This window comes from Heterodontus francisci, chromosome 1 (assembly GCF_036365525.1).
Source record: "Heterodontus francisci isolate sHetFra1 chromosome 1, sHetFra1.hap1, whole genome shotgun sequence".
Classification (NCBI taxonomy): domain Eukaryota; kingdom Metazoa; phylum Chordata; class Chondrichthyes; order Heterodontiformes; family Heterodontidae; genus Heterodontus; species Heterodontus francisci.
The window spans coordinates 212,034,899-212,060,357 of record NC_090371.1 but is presented as its reverse complement, the minus strand read 5'-3'; the positions used below and the strand labels follow the sequence as shown (position 1 = coordinate 212,060,357).

The window sequence follows — 25,459 nt, the reverse complement described above, 5'->3', positions numbered from 1 at the left end:
TATGTAAGTTCATTTTAACTTCCTCATACCATTACCATAAGATCTAATGATCACTGGTGCTTTAAATTCTAAAAATTTAATTTAATTACCAGATAATTAATTTAATTACTATGGTGCACAGGTAAATAATGGAGCTCTACTATAGTAGCTACAAATAGAATTCAGAACTCTAAGCCTGATGGGAAATGGTAGGTCTGTTTCCACTTGCAATAATTGGCTCATATTTATACTGTTGAAAAAGTATCACCCAGTGTAAATTTCGTGGGGTCCAATGTTTAACTGACCAATCTAAAATATTTCACTTTTGCCATAAAACAATCTTTGGGTTCTGTCCGAATAAAAGGGGTGTAGATATTTTCCTCCTCATTCGTGAATTCGAAATAATCATGCTCATATATAACCCAACCCAAAAAATAACATTGGTTCTGTCTTTTGTTTTTCTCTGGCAAACAAATTTGGATCCAAAGATGGTTGCACATTGCAAGTATGATGTTACCATGGCATGTATGATACATATTGTGCATAATAATGTCATGGCTGCAATTCACCACATCTCTGGTTCTGATTTTTGGTAATGGAAAAGCACACAGGAAATTTCAAGGAGTTTTCTTCAAATCTGAAAACAAAAATCTAATACTTGAAGAAAGAGAGAACTTATGGTCAAAATAAAGAAAAATAATTTTAATGACCCTCACCAACATGCTCTCTAATTTTTTTTTGGGAGTGCTCGAGCAATTTGTTTAAGCACAAGGCCCCTTTAAATTTTATTGTGCAGCCGTGCACGCATAGTAACTTAAAGGGGCCAACTTATACGTGGCCTGTGCGGGAACATTTGGGTTGCTTAAAGAGAACATTGATCCTCACTAATAATTTATTAAAAGACATTAACTTAAGACTTCCCTGATAGATCTGCAAGTTTATTCATTAAGTAGTTGAATCATACAGGCAAGGAAGGTAGAGGTTCAATCTTCAGTCTATGCTGAGTAGATAATTTCACATGGGGCCTGCAGATGGGAAATATCAGTCTGGCTTCTCATTTTGATCACTGTTCAATGACCCTTGCCCTGCAACTACATGTAAATGAACTTTGCACGTGGCCAAGCTCGAGCTTAGCTTTGATTCCACACCCACCTCTGCCTTGGGTTCCTGCTGACAATCACTATCTAGTTAACAATTCCTCATCATTGCTTGCCAGACTGGGTTGAACTGACTTAAGCTCCTGCTACACGTCCTGATCTTGTGCGCTTGTCGCCTCCTTACAGCTGCTCCTTGGACCAGTTCCCTCATCAGTGCTGATCCTCTGAATTTACCTTTTCTCCCCCCTTGGCTTCTTTGACTTCACTGCACTTGGTCCTCAGGTTTCACTCCCACTTCTCTTTGTTCTTCTGCTGGTTTAGTGGATTCATTGATGCGCAATGCTGACTTCTGAGACCACTTCCCATCTCCACTAGCTCCTGGATCAACCTCAGCTGGCAGCTGACTATGCCCGGCTTCTCAGTCCTCAGATACCACCAGAAAACCTGCAGCAGCATGTCTTCAATACTCTGCACCTCAAACAGCTCCTGGATCCAGTCCTTCCCCATAACTGTCTCTGAGCTTGGACACTGGTTCCTGGCCTCAGCCCACTCCATGCAGGCTACAAATCAATTTCCCCCCCACCAATAAGTCTCAAGACATTAATTCTGGATTATTTCATATAGTCTCTTTCTTGAACTCGCTTTATGAATAGGACATGTGTCATGCCTATGTAACCTGAATTTCCTGTGTTCATTTGCATGCCAACTTTGGCTGCTGCTCTGAACCCAAGCTTATTACTTCCATCTCCCTTTTTCTCTCTTAGTCCCTTCTCACCTTCCTTTCACCTAGTCATGCCACCTTTCATTTCTCCCATTTGGTGCTTTTCCCCCTCCAAATCCCATCATGCGTATATAAACACATATTTATTGTATAAACACACATTACAATCACAACAACTACATGCAGAGAAATTGCACAGACCTGAGAATACCAGTTCCTGTTCCGATATCCAGAACAGATGTGCAACCAGACTGCACTGCTTTCTGGATTGCTCTCTGATAAGCAGTGTTCCTCTTCTTATCATTCAGCATTAAAAAATGCCAGCGTTCCACTAACCAGTTGGCAACACGATAAAAATTCTCCCTTGCATCTGCACAGTCAGGATTGAGCTTGACAGCTTTGTGGAAATAGCCAGCCGCTTCATCTCGGAACCCCATGCTGCTCATAGAGCAAAGAAGATAGCCTAGAATTAACTTTAATTTTTGGCTACACTGAATTACAATAAATAGATATTTTCTTAATTGTAATTACATTTTTCATAAGAAAATAACATTTCCATTAACAATTATACATGTGTAGAATCTCAACAATGCTGTAACTGGTTTACACCGATCAGCTAGCTGTACAATGTTTTTTGTAGCAGTACTGTAGTAATTTCAATTTGATTGTTGCTTGCTGAAAGTCTATACTGTGTACAATATACATACCCTAGCACTTATTAAGTGGTTCAAATGGAGTTGTTTTCATCTGTTACGTGGTTTGCTCATAAACAAGTCTTATATCAGTTGGCTAGACACCTATGATATGGTTGTGAAAGCAGCCAGGGTTATTAACTTTGATTGTCAGAACCATTAACTTTGAATGTCCATCCCAACAGGGTGGAGTCCTGTTCACCAGATGTTCAGCTCTGTGTTGTCTTGAAAGTGTACAAATGGCCTGAGGCTGCGACTTATGTAGCTTTCTGTGAACACTAATTTCACTAGAGTCTGCCATTGCCAAGAAGTGATTTACTGTGGGTCAGCTTTGAGTACTTGTGAACAAAAGCACAAGTACTGTATCGTACTGTATATAAATCAAGCTAACGGTCCAGACTCTTTAGCGAATACTTGCTTTGTTAGGCAGTTGACTGAGCAAGTGGGAATACTAAAATTTAACAAACTCCTTACAAATTGATTTTTAGGGTGGAATTTTGTGCTGGTGGTGGGGGTCTCAACATCGGAGGAAAGACCCCAGGATCCTCACGTCAGCACTTGTATGGAAGGCCCGCCAAATTTAGTACCAATCAGGTACTTATCTGGATGCACCGGGCCTTCTGTAGGACCCTGCCGCCAGAAGTCCTGGCCTTTTAGAGCTGCAGTGCCCAGCAGCTGCAGTGCCACTGAAGAGGCAGTGGCTGCTGCTGTGGCTTCAGCCACCAGACACCGAGGTGCGGCACTGGAACCAGGTTGAAGGTAGGTCAGGGCGGGAGGGGTCTCGCTGGGGAGGGGGGGGGGTTGCCCCAAACACCGCCACCAGCTGGGAAGCAGTCTGCACAATTTTTTGTGCTGTGCTTCCCGTGTGGCGACAGGGCCACCTGCCACAAAGGCAATTGCAGCTGGAAGAAGCCCTTAATTAGGGGTTAATTCCAAATTAAGGGCCTCAATTGGCGGCGGGGCGGAGTGTTGGAGTCACCACCCCCCTCCCCACCAGCTGCCGCCCACCCGATTTTATGCTCTCCCCGCCTCCAAACCCACCGCAAGGAAGAGCATAAAATCCCACCCTTGTTATTGTTTAAATTACAGATTGGAAACCTGGTTGGGGTCATGGAAAATGGTTATGGTCGTTGGAGGCCAATCATCTCAGCCTAGGACATCGCCGCAGGAGGTTCTGAGGGCAGTGTCTTAGGCCCAATCAGCTTCAGCTGCTTCATTCTCTCTACCAAAAGCTCAGAAGTGGGGATGTGTAATGATGATTGCAGTGTTCAGTTCCAATCACAACTCATCAGAAAATGAAGCAGTCTGTGTATTATTATATATTGAGAGGTTGGCTGGCTTTTGAATCTGGCTGGCTGTTGATTGGGAAGGCCTGTGCTGGAAGGTTGCAACCTGGGAGTGGAGTGTCTTGCAGGTTGGCGGGGGGGCGGATGGGGGAGGGTGGTGGAACAATTACTGGGTTAGTAAACATATCAAGGGTTGAGGGGAGATTGTGGATTTAGGGGAGATCACTCGGGGCCTTTAGATTTGGAGGGTGGGGAGGGGGGGTGTGGTGAGGGAAGGCTCCAGATCACGCTGGGGGAGGGGGAGTAGGGTAGCCAAGCTTGAGGAGGGCAACAGGTTAAGTTGCGGGGCAGGCAAAGGAAGCATTCCTGCCTCCTCCGGGCCCACAACCAGCACTGGAAAGGCAGTTACCTGCTGGATCAGATATTTCTCGCCTCCCATCTGCTGCCAGGTTGACCAAGCCCTGGGTAACCCAGCCATGCCAGGAGTTACATCTGAAAGTCTGTTCAAATTTGTGGCATACAGCCTCTTTAGCATATTTAAATGACTGACACTTTATCGAGAGCAAGCTAGTCATCCGCACCCCAACCCGCCTCCGTTAAAACTGGCAATAGGCATGTTCAATGTGCGTTTCGAATTTTTGAAATTTTAACACCTCTTCCGCAATCCTCTCCTGCCCATTGTTAGGGGATTAAATTTCATCCCAAATTTCCTGTTGGTATGACAGTTACTTTCAGTTTAAACTATTAGAAAACACTTTGGCTTCCTTGCTTGTCGAATAGGTACATTTTAAAAATGCCAGAAGCATGTATCATGAATGTTCTCCCATGACTTGCTTTAAACAAATGGAAAATCGTGGGGACCATATCTGCAATTTCCCACTATATATTCTTGGAGGGCAAGGCCATGAATCTATGCTGTGGTGCAGTGGTAAACCACATGGAATCTGACCCTTCTGATCCATCTCTAGTCTGCCTACATTAGTTGATGTCAGATAGAACTGTAGGGTACATTACAATTTATCTCCAAGCCCTATAAAGGTGGGGCGCTCATATCAGGTTGCTGTCCAGTGACCCATGTTGGAAAGTTCATGCATGAGAATATTGGGAGAGGGCAGAACTTGTAGGAAAGTCTACATCAGACCAGTGGGAATCATTCAAAGAGGAAATAGTGAGAGTTCAGAGCCAACATGTACCCATTAAGGTGAAGGGTAGGACCAACAAATCCAGGGAACTCTGGATGTCAAGCGATATAGAGGATTGGATCAGGAAAAAAAAAGAGGCTTATGGCAGATTCAGAGCGCTGAAAACAGCGGAGGCACTAGAGGAGTATAAAAAGTGTAGGGGGGTACTTAAAAAAGTAGGAGAGTGAAGAGGGGACAAGGTAAAGGAAAATCCTAAAGGGTTTTATGAATATATTAAGGGCAACAGGATAACCAGGGAAAGAGTAGGGCCCATTAGGGACCAAAGTGGCAACATGTGTGTGGAGCCGGAGGACACAGGTGAGGTTCTGAATGATTACTTTTCATCTATGTTCACTATGGAGAAGGATGATGTAGGTGAAGAGATCAGGGAGGGGGATTGTGATATACTTGAAGATATTAGCATTGAAAGGGAGGAAGTATTAGCGGTTTTAGCGTGCTTAAAATTGGATAAATCCCCAGGCCCAGATGAGATGTATCCCAGGCTGTTATGTGAGACAAGGGAGGAGATAGCAGGGGCTCTGACACAAATTTTCAAATCCTCTCTAGCCACAAGATAGGTACCAGAGGATTGGAGGACAGTGAATGTGGTAGCATTATTCAAGAAGGATAGCAGGAATAAACCAGGTAATTACAGGCCAGTGAGTCTAACAGCAGTGGTTGGGAAACTACTGGAAAAGTTCTGAGGGACCGGATTAATCTCCACTTGGAGAGGCAGGGATTAATCAGGGATAGTCAGCATGGCTTTGTCAGGGGGAAGATCGTGTCTAACTAACTTGATTGAATTTTTCGAGGCAGTGACTAGATGTGTAGATGAGGGTAAAGCAGTTGATGTAGTCTACATGGACTTCAGTAAGGCTTTTGATAAGGTCCCGCATGGGAGATTGGTTAAGAAGGTAAGAGCCTATGGGATCCAGGGCAATTTGGCAAACTGGATCCAAAATTGGCTTAGTGGCAGGAGGCAGAGGGTGATGGTGGAGAGTTGTTATTGCGAGTGGAAGCCTGTGACTAGTGTTGTACCACAGGGATCGGTGCTGGGACCCTTGCTGTTTGCAGTGTACGTTAATGATTTAGATGTGAATATAGGAGGTATGATCAGGAATTTCGCAGAAGACACGAAAATTGGTGGTGTTGTAAATAGTGAGGAGGAAAGTCTTAGATTACAGGACGATATAGATGGGCTGGTAAGATGGGCGGAGCAGTGGCAAATGGAATTTAATCCTGAGAAGTGTGAGGTGATGGATTTTGAGAGGACAAACAAGGCAAGGGGAATAATACACAATGGATGATAGGACTCTAAGAGGTACAGAGGGTCAGAGAGACCTTGGTGTACTTGTTCATAGATCACTGAACACAGCAGCACAGGTAGATAAGATGGTTAGGAAGGCATATGGGATACTTGCCTTTATCAGCCAAGGCATAGAATATAAGAGCAGGGAGGCTATGATGGAGCTGTATAAAACGCTAGTTAGGCCACAGCTGGAGTACTGTGTACAGTTCTGGGCACCACACTATAGGAAGGATGTGATTGCACTGGAGAGGATGCAGAGGAGATTCACCAGGATGTTGCCTGGGCTGGAGCATTTCAGGTATGAAGAGAGACTGAAAAGACTAGGGTCGCTTTCCTTAGAGCAGAAAAGGCTGAGGGGGGACATGATTGAGGTGTATTGATAGGTTAGATAGGAAGAAACTTTTTCCCTTAGTGGAGGGGTCAATAACCAGGGGCACAGATTTAAGGTAAGGGGCAGGAGGTTTAGAGGGGATTTGAGGAAACATTCTTTCACCCAGAGGGTGGTTGGAATCTGGAACTCATTGCCTGAAGAGGTGGTAAAGGCGGGAACCCTCACAACATTTAAGAAGTAGTTAGATGAGCACTTGAAACGCCACAGCATACAAGGCTACGGGCCAAATGCTGGAAAATGAGATTAGAATAGTTAGATGCTTGATGGCCGGCACAGACACGATGGGCCGAAGGGCCTGTTTCTGTGCTGTATAACTATGACTCTGGAACTGAATTCAGTTGCAATGTCCATACTTAATAGCTAGGCCCACACATGTAGACTGACCACTTGGATAATATAGTACAAGTTTGCTAGTGCCTGTGGATCTGTACCCCAGGAATGGAATAGTCATAGTCACAGAGAAATACAGGCACAGAAGGAGGCCATTCAGCCCATTGAGTCTATGCCAGCTCTCTGCAGAACAATCCAATCAGTCCCATTCCCTGTAGGTTTATTTCCTTCAAGTGCCTGTCCAATTTCCTGTTGAAATCATTCATCATCTCCACTTCCACCACCCTCGCGGGTTCCAGGTCACGACCACTTTCTGGGTGAAAAAGTTCTTCCCCTCATCACCTCCCCCCACCACCAACAACTCTTGTCCAAAATCTTAAATCTGTGTCCCCTAGTCCTTGTACCATCTGCTAATGGGAACAGCTGTTCTTTGTCAATTGTCCTTATCTTACACACCTCTATCAAATCTCCCCTCAATCTCCTTTGCTCCAAGGAGAACAACCCCAGCTTCTCCAACCTAACCTTGTAGTTAAAATTCCTCATCCCTGGAAACATTCCAGTCAATCTCCTCTGCACCCTCTCAAGGACCCTCACATCCTTCCTAAAGGGTGGTGACCAGAACTGGACATAACACTCCAGTTGTGATCTAACCAATGCTTTATAAAGGTTCAGCATAACCTCCCTGCTTTTGTACTCAATACCTCTATTTATGAAGCCCAGGATCCCATATGCGTTGCGAACTACTCTCTCAATGTGTCCTGCCCCCTTCAAAGATCTACGTATATGTCCTTCTGTCCCTGTAAACTCTTTACAGAACTGTGCCATTTAGTCTATACTGCCTCTCCCTATCCCTTTAGTCCTAATGCGCCACCTCAAATTTCTCTATTAAATTCCATCTGTATCTTGTCAGCCCATTTTTCCAGCCGATCTACGTCCTGTTGCAGTTGATTGGTATCATCCTTACTGTCTGCCGCAACTCCAAGTTTGGTATCATCGGCAAATTTTGAAATTTTACTCTGTATTCCGATATCCAAGTCATTTATATATATCAAAAAAAGCTGTAGTTGTAGCACTGAACCTTGCGTAACACCACTCTCCACTGTCGGCAAGTCTGATAAACAACCATTTACCATGCCTCGCTCTTTTCTGTCCTTAAACCAATTTTTTTAATCAAGCTGACACTGACCCTCCGTTCCATCAGCCTCAACTTTGTTAATCACCTTTTATGTGGTACTATGCTGGCTCTCCCTTATTAACTCAAACCTCTCCAAGCGCCTGTTTATTTTTTTCCCTGATTATTGTTTCTAAAACCTTACCCACCCACAGATGTTAAACTGACAGGCCTGGAATGTCCTTACACCCATTCTTGAATAAGGGTGTCGCATTTTCCACTCTCCAATCCTCTGGCACCTACCCCATATCCAGGGAAGATTGGAAGATTATGGCAAGCACTTCCACTATCTCCAATTCTACTCTTTTTTTAAACAACCTTGGATGTAAGCCATCTGGACCAGGTGGCATATCCACTCTAAGCGTAGCCAGCCTTTCCAATACATCCTACCTATCAATTTTCATCTCATCCATTACCTCTACCATCTCCGCTTCTACTAATATTTTGTCAACGTCCTCTTCCTTACTAAACACCAATACAAAGTAGTCATTAAATATTCTAGTCTTGCCCTGTGCCTTTAAGCATAAATCATCCTCTTTGTTCCCAATAGGCTCCACCCCGGCAGCTCTTACTATCAGCTTAATATTTACATGCCAGTAGAGGATTTGGGGTTTTCTTTAATGTTAACTGCCATTCTATTCTCATGTTCTCTCTTTGCCAATCATACTTTCTTCACTTTCCCTCTCACTTATTGTATTTGGCCTGGTTCTCCCTTGAAGAATTCACCTGACATGCATCATGCACCATTGTTTTTTGTTTCACCATATTCTCTATCTTCCTGATTATCCAGGGATCCCTGGCTTTGGTTCCCTTACATGTCGCCCTTGTTGGAATGTACCTTGCCTGTATCTGAAACATCTCCTCCTTAAAGATCACCCATTGCTTTGTTATAGTTTTTCCTGTCAATCTTTGGTTCCATTTTACCCTGACTAGATCCCCTCTCATCCCAATGAAATTAGCCCTCTTCCAATTTAGAAGTTCTACTTTAGATTGTTCCTTGCTCTTCTCCATTGCTAATCTAACCCTTATGATACAATGATCACTCTTACACAAGTATTCCCCCACAAACACTTGGTCCACCTCATTTCCCAGCACTAGATCCAGCAATGCCTCCTGACCAGTTGGTCTGAGAACATACTGATCAAGGAAGTTCTCCAAAACGCATTTAAGAAATTCCTCCCGCTCCTTTCCCTTTTTTCTATCATCCCAATCAATATTTCGGTAATTAAAGTCCCCCAATATCACCATTCTATCTCCTGCACACCCGTGATTTCCCTGCAGATTTGCTCCTCTATCTCTCTCTCACTATTTGGAGGCCTATAGAATACCCCCACCAGCTTGAGCTTTTTGCTTCTCATCCCGAACCAAACGGATTCTGTTTTTGCCCCATCAAGAATATCCTCTCTTTCCAACGCTACAATGTCTTCGTAATCTGTATTGCCACCCCACCTCCCTTTTTTCCTTCCCTTGTTTTTCTGAACATTTTGCATCCTTGAATATTAAGTGCCCAGTCCTCAGCATTTTTAAGCTATGTTTCTGTTATTGCCACTACATTGTACTCCCACACTGCTATTTGTGCTTGTAGCTCACCAACCTTATTCACCATACTTTGTGCTTTTACACACATGCAGTACTGAATTTCAGTTGGGAGAGGCAGCTTTTCCATATAGAATCATAGAAATTGCAGCAGAGAAGGAGGCCATTCATTCATCTTACTGAGCCTGTGGCAATGCTGGACCCTTAACTGGAACTATTTACAGTAATCCATTTCTATGCGCTTTGACAATATTCTTTAATATTGATGACCTAGTGCCATCTGCCCTCTCAGGTGTATGAGAAAGATCCGATGACACTATTTGAAGAATGGCAGTGGCGTTCTCCCCTTGCTACTGGCCAATATTTATCCCTCAATCAACATCACTGAAACATTATATGAGCATTATCCCATTGCTGTTTATGGGCCCCTGCTGTGCATAAATTGGTTGCCGTGTTTCCTACATAACAGTGACTATACTTCATTGACTGTAAAGCAGTTATGGACATTGAGGTATGTTGGCAGCATACAGGATCTTGGGCTTCATAAACAGAGGTATTGAGTACAAAAGCAGGGAAGTGATGCTGAACCTTTATAAAGCTCTGGTTAGGCCCCAACTGAATTATATTGCGTTCAGTTATGGTCACCACACTTTAGGAAGGATCTGAGGGTCCTTGAGAGGGTGCAGAGGAGATTTACCAGAATGGTTCCAGGGATGGGGGATTTTAGTTAAAGGTTAGCTTGGAAAAACTGGGGTTGTTCTCCTTGGAACAAAGGAGATTAAGGGGAGAGTTAATATAAGTATACAAGAATATGACAAGCTTAGATAAGTTAGACAAGGAAAAACTGTTCCCATTAGCTAATGGTACGAGGACTAGTGGACATAAACTGAAGGTTTTGGCAAGGGATGCAGGAGGAATAGGAGGAAGAACCTTTCTTATGCAGTGGGTAGTAATGACCTGGAACTCATTACCCACAAGGGTGGTAAAGTGGAGACAATCAATGACTTCAAGGGAAAACTGGATGGCCACTTGAAGGAAACAGTCTTGCAGGGCTATGGGAATCGAGCAGGGGAGTGGGACTGACTGAGTAGCTCCGTGGAGAGCCGGCATGGACTTGATGGGCCGAATGCCTCCTTCTGTGCGTAAATGACTCTATGACCGCAGACCAAGAAAATCCCAAGTTCGATCCTAGTCTGTGCTGAACTAACTGATCTCAACTGGGGCAACAAGAGAGCGCTTCAATTGGCACCAGCATATCAAGTTTAGAAAGTGGGGGAGGGGAACAATCATAGTTCCTGCTCAACTCCATCCAGTGGACTCCTCCCACGGCTCAGCAAATTTATCCAACAAGTGACTGAGCCATATAGTCAAAAAAGGTCCCAGGTACAAATAGTGATCTGTGCTGATTTCAATTAAAGGATTGGTAGGGAGCCTACAATTGTCTTTTTGGTTAAGAAGGATAAAGAAAAGCAGCCAGTGCTCTCGAACACCATCTTGCAACCCCTGCTAAAACCATTCATATACTGAAGACATCAAGTGAGGAAGGAATCAGGTTTAGCCATGATACTCACTTGGTGGCACACTCCAGGATCACTTGGGCAAGATACTGGATGTCAATTATCACCCAAGAACCATACAACAGGAAGCATATTTCTTTGAAACTCTATATCCAGTGACTTGTTGCAAAGTTTATGTTTGTGAATCTTAGATGAGGATTGGATTGGACTACATTGTTATGGCGTTTATGATTGAACTCACTAATACTCACCGTCCAAGCTCACAAAATTGTATATGGTACTTGGGTGGGCCTTGAGGAGGAGGGAAGGGCACAATAACAGCTATTAAAGAGTTATATAAATATAGTAAATTATGACCTTTTAGTATAACAGACATTCAAATGTAATTGAAAAATACTTTCACAAACCTAAATAAATGTTCTCCCATACTGTTCCATATCACTTCATTATTGGGGTAGAGCTCCAAGGCCTGTTCGTAACAGTCAAATATATCCTGAATCCGACTTAAGGAATCGAGTTCTGCTGCCCATTTAAAAAGAGTTTGTTGGAAAGATTCCTGTAGTTTCAGAGATAAAGACAACTAATGTAAAACAATGAAGAGGTAAAAAGTTAAAGCAAAGCCAGATGCAATAGGTCAGATTGGACATCAGCACTCAAAGCTGGTCCTCTTTCTGATCAGTTATTAACCTATGCATGACTTGGCAAGTATGTTAACATTCAGGAGTTTCATCCCTATTTTATGGTGGTCAATATCTATTGTTGTTGTATCATGCCACCATCAGAATGATAGAAGGCAAACTAGTTGGACTTGGTGTTTTATCATCTAACAATTCCTATGTTCCAAAGGAAAGAAGGAGCCACCAATAATTTCCTTTTTCAGTGTCTATTGTCGAGAGTTAGAATTATCTAACTGAAACCACTGAACTCTACTCTAGTTGCACGCCAACACACTTTGATTAACTAGCTTTCGAAAGCTCACTCTCTAGGCTACAATGTATTGGGTTGGATTTAGCTGTAGAAATAATGATAAGGCTAACAGCACTCACTGTTATTTACATGAAAATTGGACAGCAACATCCGATGGCCACACATGCAAAGTTAAACATGGAAATCTGGAAGTGGCTATCTGAGGTACCCTGCTCCTCCAAATGCTTCCCGAAAACTGCATCTCGCAATCTGGCTCACCATTCAAATATACTGAACAGCTTGAAGTTCTTGTAGTTACTCATAGTTACAGACTAAGCTCGCCAGAAAATGTTAGTGTTTGTTCATCTCAGTGTAAGCACACTTTTAATGGTGTGAGTATTTTAATTACTGTCAAAAAACCTCTCTGGCACTGAAAATGAACTTATACAAGTGTGTGGTCTCCTTTCAGATTTTAATTATTGTTGGAGATTTTAAAAAAATGTAAATTAAAAAAGCTATTTTTCTTTCTGTCTCTTATCTCTCTCAATTCAATCTTTCTTACCCTCTTTTTATATCTTTCTGCACCTTGATTTGACTTTGAATTCCATATTCTAACTGGCATTTCCTGGTTCAGACACGATGCTACTCGTTAACGATTCCTCAATCTGACTGGTTAAGGGGACGTGTCACAGATGCTCTGTAGTGAGCCCTGCGCTTTATGGACAGTTGGCTGACAGGAATTTTATAGTGCAAAAGCCCATAGAAAGTCAATGGGCAAGTGCAAGTCCAACAAATGTCTGGTGCCATTGGTTGCTCCAGACCAATATTAAACTCTTAATTGCAAATATTTTTAATATTTATGCCAGCAGTAACAAATTAATGTGTAATCTATTCCGATTTTCTTTATTTATTTGAGAATTACAATAATAGTCCTGCATTAAAATAAACAGCATTACTATATACCATGCAATAATAGTCAAGGCTTCAATCAATTTTTTTAATTCTTTAAATTATCCAGCATGACATATGAATACTGCATTTTGCAGATGCTGCATAACAGAAAGTATGTGCAGCAGGTTCAGTATTCAAAGGTTAGTGCACATGATACAGGAAAACCTCAAAATGCCTGCTGAGGTAGAAAATTGTTTAAAAAAAACAAAGTATATGTACATAGTTTTATAAGCTTTTGGGTATGGTCAGTCCCATCTTTCAGTTTTGAAAATGCAGGCATTTGCCTTTTTTCAGCCATGACATCCACAAAAGGATATTTTGTTACTCTTCACTAGAGTGTAGCAAACTTAAAAGAAGCTACAAAGCAGTAGAATAATTATTTAATTCAAACAGTTCTCAGAAACCATTACAGAAGAACAAAGGTCATTTTGAACTAGATAGAACCATGGAACTACAGTACCAAGGCCATTTGTCCTCTACTTCTGCTAGCTCCTCAGCTGTACTATAACCTACTCTAGTTCCCCACCCTTTCCCTAGTATAAATGGAGTCTTCAAAGTGTAAAGATAGGAAACATGATAAAAACTAGTACAAAAACATTTACACTCTGAAGGTGTATACCTACAATATTTCCTCTATAAAAACAGTGCACAACTTAATTAAAATAAATGCCATTTAGTTCACCAAGGATGAAACGGGAGGTCACCCTGCTCCAAGCAGTGGATACTCAACAATGCACAAGCAGAATTTACTGCTTGCAACATCTGCTTGCAAGTTTCATCTCCTGTCTGGAAGGACAGTGTGTGGAATAACTGATAGGAAATCACAGGCTGCATGACATGCTCTCTCTGGTCTCTGGGGATCACTAGCAGACTAGTTGAAATGTGTGTAAAGGGTTGCATGAAACTATCAAATTGGTTGGCACTGGCTTAATGACCCAATTTTACACAATACTGTCCCACTGCACAAGAGATCTTTGACTGAATAAATGCAACATGTAGTGTCCCACTAATTTTAAAGGGAGTGCAAGAACAGAAAGCCCTGGGGGTGTTTGTGCACAGATCTTTGAAGATGGCAAGACAGGTTAACATAGCAGTTAATAAAATATATGGAATTCTGAGCTACATAAATAGAGGCATACACAAAAGCTAGGAAGTTACATTAAATCTATATAAAACACTAGTTTGGCACCAACTGGAGTACTGTGTCCAATTCTGGGCACCACACTTTAGGAAGGGTGTGAAATGCTTTGCAGAGGTACAAAAGAGTTTTCCTAGAATGGTTGCAGGGATGAGGGATTAGTTATGTGGATAGATTGGAGAAGCTGGAGCTGTTATCCTTACAGCAAATAGGGCTAAAAGAAAATTTGAAAGAGGTGTTTAAAATCAAAAAGGATTTAAATAGAATACATGAAGAGAAACTGTTTCCAATGGCTGAGGGTCAATAACCCAGAGGGCTCAGATTTAATGTGATTGGCAAAAAAACCAGAAATGATGCGAAGAAAAGCTTTTTTATGCAATGAGTGGTTAGAATTTAGAATGCACTGCCTGATAGGGCGGTGGATACAAACTCAATAGTAGCTTTTAAAAGGGAATTGGAGAGATACGCGAAGGAGAAAAAAAATGTAAGGATTAGGGAAAGGGTGGGTAAGCGAGACTAACTGGATTACTCTTCGAAGAGTCAGCACAGACTAGATGTGCTGAATGATCTTTTTGGGCAAGATTTTCACTCCTGGGTCCCGATCGTACCATCAGAATTAAATGTGGGTCGGGAAACCACAAATGCCAGTGGCGAGACCCAGAGGGAGATTTTTCAGGAGGCGGCCAATCCGGGACCCATGCAATTAAAGACAACGAGCGAGCTCCTGAGGCTGGACGGCCAATATGAAGCCGTCCAGCACTGGAAGACCGACAGCCTCACTGTCAGAGATGCATGCTGTCGATTGGAGGACAAGAGGGTACCTCCAGAATTTTTAAAGTTTAAAAGTAAAATGTGCCCACTGCTGCCAGATTGTAAATGTGAAGTCATAGAGTCATACAGCATAGAAACAGCCCTTCGGCCCACTGCGTCCATGCCGACCATAATGCCTATCTATACTAATCCTACCTGCCTGCATTAATTCCATATCCTTCTATGCCTTGCTCATTCAAGTGCCTGTCCAGATGCCTCTTAAATGTTGCTACTGTTCCTGCCTCCACCACCTCCTCAGGCAGCTCATTCCAGATACCCACTATTCTTTGTGTGAAAAATTTACCCCTTTGATCCCTTTTAAACCTCCTCCCTCTCACCTTAAACCTATGCCCTCTAGTTTTAGTCACCCCTACCATGGGAAACAGACTCTGGCTATCTACCCTATCTATGCCTCTCATAATTTTATATAACTCTATCATGTCCCCTTCTCAGCTTCCTTCGCTCCAGGGAAAACAGACCCAGCCTATCCAATCCCTCTTTATAACTCAAGCCCTCCAAACCAGGCAACATCCTTGTGAACCGTTTCTGCACCCTCTCTAGCTTAATCACATCTCTCCTGTAGTGCGGCGACCAGAACTGCACACAGTACTCCAAATGCGGCCTAACCAACGTCATCTACAATTGTAACATGACGTCCCAACTCTTGTACTCAATGCCTCGGCCAATGAAGGCAAGCATGCCATATGCCTTCTTCACCACCCTGTCTACCTTTGTTGCCACTTTCAGGGAACTATGTACTTGCACCCCAAGGACTCTCTGCTCAACAACACTCCCCAGGGCCCCGCCATTCACTGTATATGTCCTGCCCTGGTTTAACTTCCTAAAATGCATCACTTCACACTTGTCTGTGTTAAATTCCATTTGCCAATCCCTTGCCCACTTTCCCAGTTTATCTATATCCTGTTGTAACCTTAGACAACCTTCTGCAATGTCCACTATACCACCAATTCTGGTGTCATCTGCAAACCTACTAATCATGCCCCTTACATTCACATCCAAGTAATTAATATATATGACCTGCAGCACACCACTGGTCACCGGCCTCCAATCTGAAAAACAACCCTCCACTACCACCCTCTGCCTCCTATCACCAAGCCAATTTTGTATCCAATTTGCTAGCTCACCCTGGATCCCATGTGTGCGAACCTTCTGGACCAGCCTACCATGCAGGACCTTGTAGTCCATGTAGACAACATCCATCGCCTTGCCCTCGTCAATCCTCTTGGTCACCTCCTCGAAAAATTCGTGAAACATGATTTCCCACGCACAAAGCCATGCTGACTATCCCTAATCAGACCATGCCTTTCCAAATGCATATGAATCCTGTCTCTCAGAATCCCTTTCAATAACTTTCCCACCACTGATGTAAGGCTCACCGGCCTGTAGTTCCCTGGCTTATCCCTGCTGCCCTTCTTAAATAAAGGCATAACATTAGCTATCCTCCAGTCTTCCGGTACCTCACCCGTGGCTAAAGATGATACAAAAATCTCTGCTAGGGCCCCAGCAATCTCCTCCCTTGCTTCCCATAGCATCCTAGGATACACCTGGTCAGGCCCTGGGGATCTATCCACCATAATGCGCTTCAAAAGCTCCAACACCTCCTCCTTTGATATGCTCCAGGATATCGCTGTTCCCTCCCTTGAACTCACTAGCTTCCATGACCTTCTCCACGGTAAATACGGATGAGATATATTCATTTAAGACCTCGCCCATTTCCTGTGGCTCCACACATAGATTGCCACACTGATCCTTAAGGGGACCTACTCTCTCCCTAGCTACCCTTTTACTCTTAATATACTGATAGAATCTTTTAGGATTCTCCTTTATCTTATCTGCCAAGGAAATCTCATGGCTCCTTTTTGCCCTCCTAATTTCCTTCTTAAGTGTAGTCCTACATCCCCTATACCCCTCGAGGGACTCGCTCGATCCCAGCTGCCTATACCTGACATATGCCTCCTTCTTTGTCCTGAGCAGACCCTCAATATCCCTCGTCAACCAAGGTTTCCTAAACTTGCCAGCTCTGCCCTTCCAACAGGAACATTCCGGCCCTGAACTCTTCCTATCTCACTTTTAAAAGCCTCCCACTTGCCAGACGTCCCTTTACCTGTAAACAGCCTCTCCCATTCAACTTTTGAGAGTTCCTGGCTGATGCTATCGAAATTAGCCTTCCCCCAATTTAGGACTTCAATCCGAGGACCAGTCCTATCCTTTTCCATAACTATCTTGAAGCTAATAGTTATGGTCACTGGTCCCAAAGTGCTCCTCCACTGACACATCAACCACCTGCCCATCCTCATTTCCTAAGAGGAGGTCGAGTGTAGCCCCTTCTCTAGGAGGGCTATCCACATACTGCTTCAGAAAACTATCCTGGACACACTTAACAAATTCTTCCCCATCTGATCCCTTAGCACTAAGGCAGTCTCAGTCAATATTAGGGAAGTTAAAATCACCTACTATTACAACCCTATAATTCCTACACCTATCTGTGATTTCCCTACATATATGCTCCTCCACTTCTCTCTGACTATTGGGGGGCCTATAGTATAATCCCATCAAAGTCATCACCCCTTTCTTATTTCTAAGTTCTACCCATATGGCCTCGCTGGATATTCCCCCGGGATATCCTCTCTAAGTACTGCTGTGATGTCCTCCCTAATCAATAGTGCAACTCCCCCTCCTCTCTTACCTCCACCTCTGTCACGCTGGAAAGATCGGTACCCCGGAACATTGAGCTACCAGTCCTGCCCCTCAACCATGTTTCTGTGATAGCAATATCACAATCCCATGTACCGATCCATGCTCTGAGTTCATCTGCCTTACCTGTAAGGCTTCTTGCATGAAAGTAAATGCAGTTAAGCCTACCAGACCTTCCACGCTCCCTGTCCTGCCCCTGCCCGGCCTGCCTACTGGACATGCTTACTTTAACCTCTACATTTGCCTCAACTATCTCATTGGAGAGACTACTACTTTGAGTCCCAGCCTGCTGCAAGACTAGTTTAAACCCTCCCGAGTAGTGCTAGCAAACCTCCCCGCAAGGACATTGGTTCCCCCCTCCAGTTTAGATGCAACCCGTCCTTCTTGTACAGGTCACCTCATCACCAAAAGAGATCCCAATGATCCAAGTAGCTGAAGCCCTCCCGCCTACACCAGCTCTTCAGCCACGCATTCATTTTCCTAATCCTCCTATTCCTACCCTCATTAGCATGTGGCACAGTGAGTAATCTTGAGATTACAACCCTAGAGGTCCTGCTTTTTAACCTTCTGCCTAACTCCCTATATTCACTTTGCAGGACCTCATCTCTTTTCCTGCCTATGTCGTTAGTACCAATATGGACCACGACCTCTGGCTGCTCACCCTCCCCTTTCAGAATGTCCTGCAGCTGCTCCGAGACATCCTTGACCCTAGCACCAGAGAGGCAACATACCATCCTGGAGTCTCGCTTGCGGCCACAGAAACACCTATCTACACCCCTTACAATAGAATCCCCTTTCACTATAGCTCTTGCAACCCTCTTCCTCTCCTGCTGTGCAACAGAGCCCTCCGCCGTACCACGAAACTGGCTGTTGCTGCTTTCCCCTGGGAGGTCATCCCCCCACACCCCCCCTCCCCCCAACAGTATCCAAAGCGGTATATCTGTTTGAGAGGGGGATGGCCACAGGGGACTCCTGCACTACCTGCCTGCGCCTACTACTCCATCTGGTGGTCACCCATCTCTTTTCTGCCTGTGTAGCCATTACCTGCGGTGTGACCACCTCACTAAACGTGCTATCCACGACGTCCTCAGCATTGCGGATGCTCCACAGTGAATCCACCCACAGCTCCAGCTCCGTAATGCGGGTAGTCAGTAGCTGCAGATGGATACACTTCCTGCACACATGGTCGTCAGGGACACTGGAAGCGTCCCTGATTTCCCACATAGCGCAGGAGGAGCATATCACGGGGCTGAGCTCTCCTGCCATGACTTACCCTTAGGTTAATTAGTTACTCCCTGAATTAAAAAATACTAATTATACTAGGGGCCTTGTTCTACCCACTTCAATCGAAAATTCTTTAAAAAAAACACTTTAGTAGTACTCACCTTATCTCCAGAGGTTTTATTTTCAACAAAAAAAAACTTACCCCTTTTTTTTAAGATATTCTAACAGCTACTACTCACCAACCAATCACCTTGCAGCTCTCCTGTGATGTCACTGTTGGCTTCCCCTTTCAAAACTCAGGCGCGCTGTCACTGCTCTTTTTAAACACCGCTGGTCTCACTCAGTCTCCTTCTTTCTCGCTGTCGCTGCTCTTTTTAAACACCTCTGGTCTCACTCAGTCTCCTTCTTTCTCGCTGTCGCTGCTCTTTTTAAACACCTCTGGTCTCACTCAGTCTCCTTCTTTCTCGCTGTCGCTGCTCTTTTTAAACACCTCTGGTCTCACTCAGTTTCCTTCTTTCTCGCTGTCGCTGCTCTTTTTAAACACCGCTGGTCTCACTCAGTCTCGAAGGGGGAACCCCTCCACAGGGTGGTCCAATCATGACTGGGGGAGGAGGGGTGGAAAATCAAATGAGGCATCGGTGGCCCCCTGGTCTGCTGCCGGGAGGCCGCCCCCATTCATTGGCCGGTCTTTGGCCTCAGTGCAGGGCCCGTATGCCGTTTGGAAAATATCAGATGGCTTCTGATCAGTGCCCTCAATGGGCAATTTAATTGGCTACCTGCTGCTGGCAGATAGGTAGCCGTCACCCACCACCCCATCCACCACCGACACAGCCTCCCTCAAAATGGCCCAGAGATGGGACCATGGTGGCAGAACAAAACGCCGGCCAGTAGTAGGAAATTGCGGTTTTGCCAGCCTCCTCAGCCCAGCGAAAATCCAGTCCAATGATTCTATTCTATGATTCCAAGCCACGTACAAATAAGGTCTCAGGTTTGATCACTGGTCTGTGCTGTGTTAACTGCTATCAGTTGTTGTTCATCTGCATTGTAACAGTGACTACATTTCAAAAGTAATTCATGGTCTGTAAAGCACTTTGAGACATCCAGTGATCAACTAGCAGTTTCTGCATTTTAAATGCTACAGATGATTGGCGGCTTTATTTTAATAGTGAGAAATAGCTTTTGAATCTTCTTGGTCCAGTTTGAACTTCAAAAGGAATGCGAGATATATCTAAAAAGAAAAACTTGCATTTATATGGCACCTTTCACAACCACAGGATATCCCAAAGTGCTTTACAGTCAATGAAGTACTTTTGAACTGTAGTCACTGTTGTAATGTAGGAAACACAAGTTAATTTGCACACAGCATGCTCCCACAAACAAAAATGTGATAAGCCGTTTTTGTGATATTGATTGAGGGATAAATATTGGCCCAGGATACTGATAACTTCTCTGCTCTTCGAAATAATGCCATGGGATCTTTTATGTCCATCAGCGGTCAGATGGGGCCTGGGTTTAACGTCTCATCTGAGAGACAGCACCTCCCAAGAGTGCAGCACTGCCTCAGTCCTGTACTGGAGTGTCAGCCTTGATGTTTTGTGCCCAGGGGCTGAGTTTTACCAGCCCTCGACACCGTGAGTCGCAGCGGGGGGCCGTAAACTTCTGCGGGGAGAGGCCCACCTCGACCTCCAACATCGAAAAGTGACCGCCGCATATTACCAGCGGCGGGGGGACCTCGGTACAGCGGCACCCACCACCCCCACCCCCGGCTTGGCGGTGAGGCCTTCATCTAAATATTCAAATGAGCAGTAATGAAATGCAAGTGAACTTACCTGCCGCCGCCGGCCATCCCACACCAATTTTACCATCGCTGATCACAACTCGCGCGCCTTCAGCCGAGGCGAGACACTGGTGGGGAGGGGGGAGGAGTAAAATTACCAGGACGGGGCGGGGGGGGGGGGGGAAAGCATGAAAAATCTTTTTAATTGGGTGTGGGGATGGTGGGAAGGGGTTTAGGGTCAAAGGGAATAAAGCTCGGCGTGGAAAGGTCGTTACAGCTAACTAATTTTTTTTATGGGGGGGGGGGCGGGGGGAGGTGATAGGCCAAAAAAATTACTATGTGCATGGGGGAGGGGGGGGTTGGAGAGGGGATTGCAGGTGTGCACAAATCTTAATGTAAAGTTTCATTGACCCGGCACCTTTAAAAATGTTAATTTTATCTAAGGGCTGGAAGACCTTTAAAAATGGCACATTCGCCTGCACGGTGGTGCCGCTTGCTGTTGTCGGGGACGCAGTGGCCGCTCCCTCTACGTCATGGGGGTGTCCGCTCCACCCCTCCGTCTAAATGAACCCCCATGTATAATATCGCAGGGGCTCTACGGCAGCACCTCCGTGTTGGAAGGCTGCCGCTTTCACAGCGCGCTGATAAAGTTGAGCCCCAAATCTTGGGAGTGGAACTTGAACCTACAACCTTCTGACTCAGGGGCAAGAGTGCTACTAACTGCAGCTTTGGAGCTCCCAACCTTTGAAAGATGGGTAAAAACCAAGGTCCAGTCCAGCACCGTGCCACACCACCCCCAAAACAATTTTGTGACAAAAATTGGTATTTTTGTTCCTTTAAATCTATTTATAGGCACTTTAAAAATAGCAACTTCAATTTCGATTGTAGCAAGCTTATTTCAACAGTGCAATTTTGTCAATTACAGCAGAGAGGAATAATTCTAATTTATACAATCACATTTGCAAGATTTTTAATTTTATATACATAGACCTTGAGGGAAGACCAGAGTAACTGATCACTTACCTATTTCAATAAATCTTCATAAATACGGGCTCAATTCCTCAGTCATCCATCAGCAATGTAATGGGACACTGACTAAATATATATGAAACTGTCTTTGCCAGAAATTTATAATTGATATAAAAGCAGTGGCCATTTGATTGTAATGGAGTGGTCATTTAATCCAATTGGTTTGCAAAAATTTATATAATGAATAGCAATGATTGTTTTTGCAAGCTTGGAGCAAAATGCATTAAAGGTGCACCTTTAATTTGATCGCTCCCACAATTTATGATTCATGGCAATATATGTTACAGCTAACAGAATAAATGAAACAGAGCTGACTAAAATTTATTAAATAATAGCTGTGGCTATTTAATCAGGAATGGTCTGGTCTATATGTGACTCCAGTCTTACACCAATGTGGTGACTCTGATGCCCTCCAAAGTGATCAGCCACTCAGTTGTATCAAGCCACGACCAGGGCAACTAAGGATTGAAAATGAATGCCAGCCCACATTTTGAGAATCATTAATAAAAAATAAAGTGAAACCCAAAAATGATGTCAGAAAGGTGGGCCATAATTGCTGCCAATCATTTAAATAGTGCATGTGCAGTGGGTAGAGAATAAATAAATTAAATTAAATTGGGAGAATTAAAATATGATTAATTCCTGAACTTAATGTAGCAGTCATTAATTAAATCTGAAAGAAATGTAGTTGGTGGCTTCAAATCCAGCCATGGAGCAGACACAGGAAAAATGGAATAAACATGCATCCATAAACCAAGACGATTAATCCTGAAATGAAAGCAGAAGCCATTAACTAATCTTTTTTAATCTAAAATATCATCAGGAGTAGGGCTGCAATTTCTGCCAATTAATTAAGTTGTCACTGCAGCAAGACTAGCAGTAACATAAGCTGAGATATGCAGGGAAGCCAAGCAGGAGCGCAACAGGGTGCTAAAGCAGGCCTGTGGGCAGTGGAGAGAGAAATGGGGCAGATGCGAAGGGCAAGAAGCACCAGGGAAGGCCAGCAAGGCCAAACCAGGAAAGGTAGAGGATCCAAACAGGACACTAGAACTGGCCAGACTGTTGCAAAAGGAGTCAGCCAAATGGCTAAAATGGTTCCAGCAAGAAAAGTTATACAAACAGGCATTACAACATTACCCACTAAAAATGTTACTGAGTGCACTAGCATGGTGATAAAATTATGACAGAGAGCAAAAGCAACAACAGGAAGTATATGCAATCGTAAGAATTTTGATATACAAGATACTTCCAAGGAGGATACACTTTTATTTTTTCCCACGGTCAATGTATTACTTTCATGCCCTTGAGCATAAACAGCAATTTCAAATCCTACCCAATTTATGGCATATTACTTTAAGACACAGCGAGCTAATTTAGGACTCCACATCTGTTACAGATTAAGCTGAGGCCCAGAATTTGTAAAATCAGGATGATTGAGAAATGTGACAAAATGAAGCATATTACAAACCCAACTCCCTTAAACTATGCACCAAACAACTTTAAAGGGCTCTAATTTAATGCAATGATGGAAGATCAACTTCAGGGGGGTGGCTGGTGCAACATTTTAAAAACTTCCACTGGGCGGAGAAGTGGCAGATGGAGTTCAACCTGGAAAAGTGTGAAGTGATTCATTTTGGAAGGTTGAATTTGAATGCAGAATACAGGCTTAAAGACAGGATTCTTGGTAGTGTGGAGGAACAGAGGGATCTTGGGGTCCATGTCCATAGATCGCTCAAAGTTGCCACCCAAGTTGATAGGGTTGTTAAGAAGGCGTATGGTGTGTTGGCTTTCATTAACAGGGGGATTGAGTTTAAGAGCCGCGAGGTTATGCTGCAGCTCTATAAGGCCCTGGTTCGACCACACTTGGAATATTGTGTTCAGTTCTGGTCACCTCATTATAGGAAGGATGTGGAAGCTTTAGAGAGGGTGCAGAGGAGATTTACCAGGATGCTGCCTGGACTGGAGGGCATGTCTTACGAAGAAAGATTGAGGGAGCTAGGGCTTTTCTCATTGGAGCGAAGAAGGATGAGAGGTGACTTGATAGAGGGATACAAGATGATGAGAGGCACAGATAGAGTGGATAGCCAGAGACGTTTTCCCCAGGGTGGAAAGGGCTATCACCAGGGGGCATAATTTTAAGGTGATTGGAGGAAGGTTTCGGGGAGATGTCAGAGGTAGGTTCTTTATACAGAGAAGGCATAAGGCATTAAGGTGGACTAAAAGGCATTAAGGTGGACAAGTCCCCAGGTCCGGATGGGATCTATCCCAGGTTACTGTGGGAAGCGAGAGAGGAAATAGCTGGGGCCTTAACAGATATCTTTGCAGCATCCTTAAGCACGGGTGAGGTCCCGGAGGACTGGAGAATTGCTAATGTTGTCCCCTTGTTTAAGAAGGGTAGCAGGGAAAATCCAGGTAATTATAGACCGGTGAGCCTGACGTCAGTGGTAGGGAAGCTGCTGGAGAAGATACTGAGGGATTGGATCTATTTCCATTTGGAAGAAAATGGGCTTATCAGTGATAGGCAACATGGTTTTGTGCAGGGAAGGTCATGTCTTACCAACTTAATAGAATTCTTTGAGGAAGTGACAAAGTTGATTGATGAGGGAAGGGCTGTAGATGTCATATACATGGACTTCAGTAAGGCGTTTGATAAGGTTCCCCATGGTAGGCTGATGGAGAAAGTGAAGTCGCATGGGGTCCAGGGTGTACTAGCTAGATGGATAAAGAACTGGCTGGGCAACAGGAGACAGAGAGTAGCAGTGGAAGGGAGTTTCCCAAAATGGAGACGTGTGACCAGTGGTGTTCCACAGGGATCCGTGCTGGGACCACTGTTGTTTGTGATATACATAAATGATTTGGAGGAAAGTATAGGTGGTCTGATTAGCAAGTTTGCAGACGACACTAAGATTGGTCGAGTAGCAGATAGTGAAGGGGACTGTCAGAGAATACAACAGAATATAAATAGATTGGAGAGTTGGGCAGAGAAATGGCAGATGGAGTTCAATCAGGGCAAATGCGAGGTGATGCATTTTGGAAGATCCAATTCAAGAGTGAATTATACAGTAAATGGAAAAGTCCTGGGGGAAAATTGATGTACAGAGAGATTTGGGTGTTCAGGTCCATTGTTCTCTGAAGGTGGCAACGCAGGTCAATAGAGTGGTCAAGAAGGCATACGGCATGCTTTCCTTCATCGGACGGGGTATTGAGTACAAGAGTTGGCAGGTCATGTTACAGTTGTATAAGACTTTGGTTCGGTCACATTTGGAATACTGCGTGCAGTTCTGGTCGCCACATTACCAAAAGGATGTAGATGCTTTGGAGAGGGTGCAGAGGAGGTTCACCAGGATGTTGCCTGGTATGGAGGGCGCTAGCTATGAAGAGAGGTTGAGCAGATTAGGATTATTTTCATTAGAAAGACGGAGGTTGAGGGGGGACCTGATTGAGGTGTACAAAATCATGAGAGGTATCGACAGGGTGGATAGCAAGAAGCTTTTTCCCCCAGAGTGGGGGATTCAATTACGAGGGGTCACGAGTTCAAAGTGAGAGAGGAAAAGTTTAGGGGGGATATGCATGGAAAGTTCTTTACGCAGAGGGTGGTGGGTGCCTGGAACGCGTTGCCAGCGGAGGTGGTAGACGCGGGCATGATAGCGTCTTTTAAGATGTATCTAGACAGATACATGAATGGGCAGGAAGCAAAGA

The 25,459-nt window shown here is 44.1% G+C and overlaps 1 protein-coding gene across 1 annotated transcript in view; it reads right to left on the bottom strand.

The window, feature by feature from the left end:
- The window catches only part of prmt9 (protein arginine methyltransferase 9), an 81,314-nt gene that overhangs the window by 44,707 nt on the left and 11,148 nt on the right, over positions 1 to 25,459 (bottom strand). Inside the window, exons 2-3 of the mRNA XM_068041215.1 lie at positions 11,618 to 11,766; positions 1,999 to 2,235 (exon numbers count right to left, since the gene is read on the bottom strand). Coding sequence (XP_067897316.1) covers positions 1,999 to 2,235; positions 11,618 to 11,766 — 386 coding nt within the window. The remainder of the gene's footprint in view (positions 1 to 1,998; positions 2,236 to 11,617; positions 11,767 to 25,459) is intronic.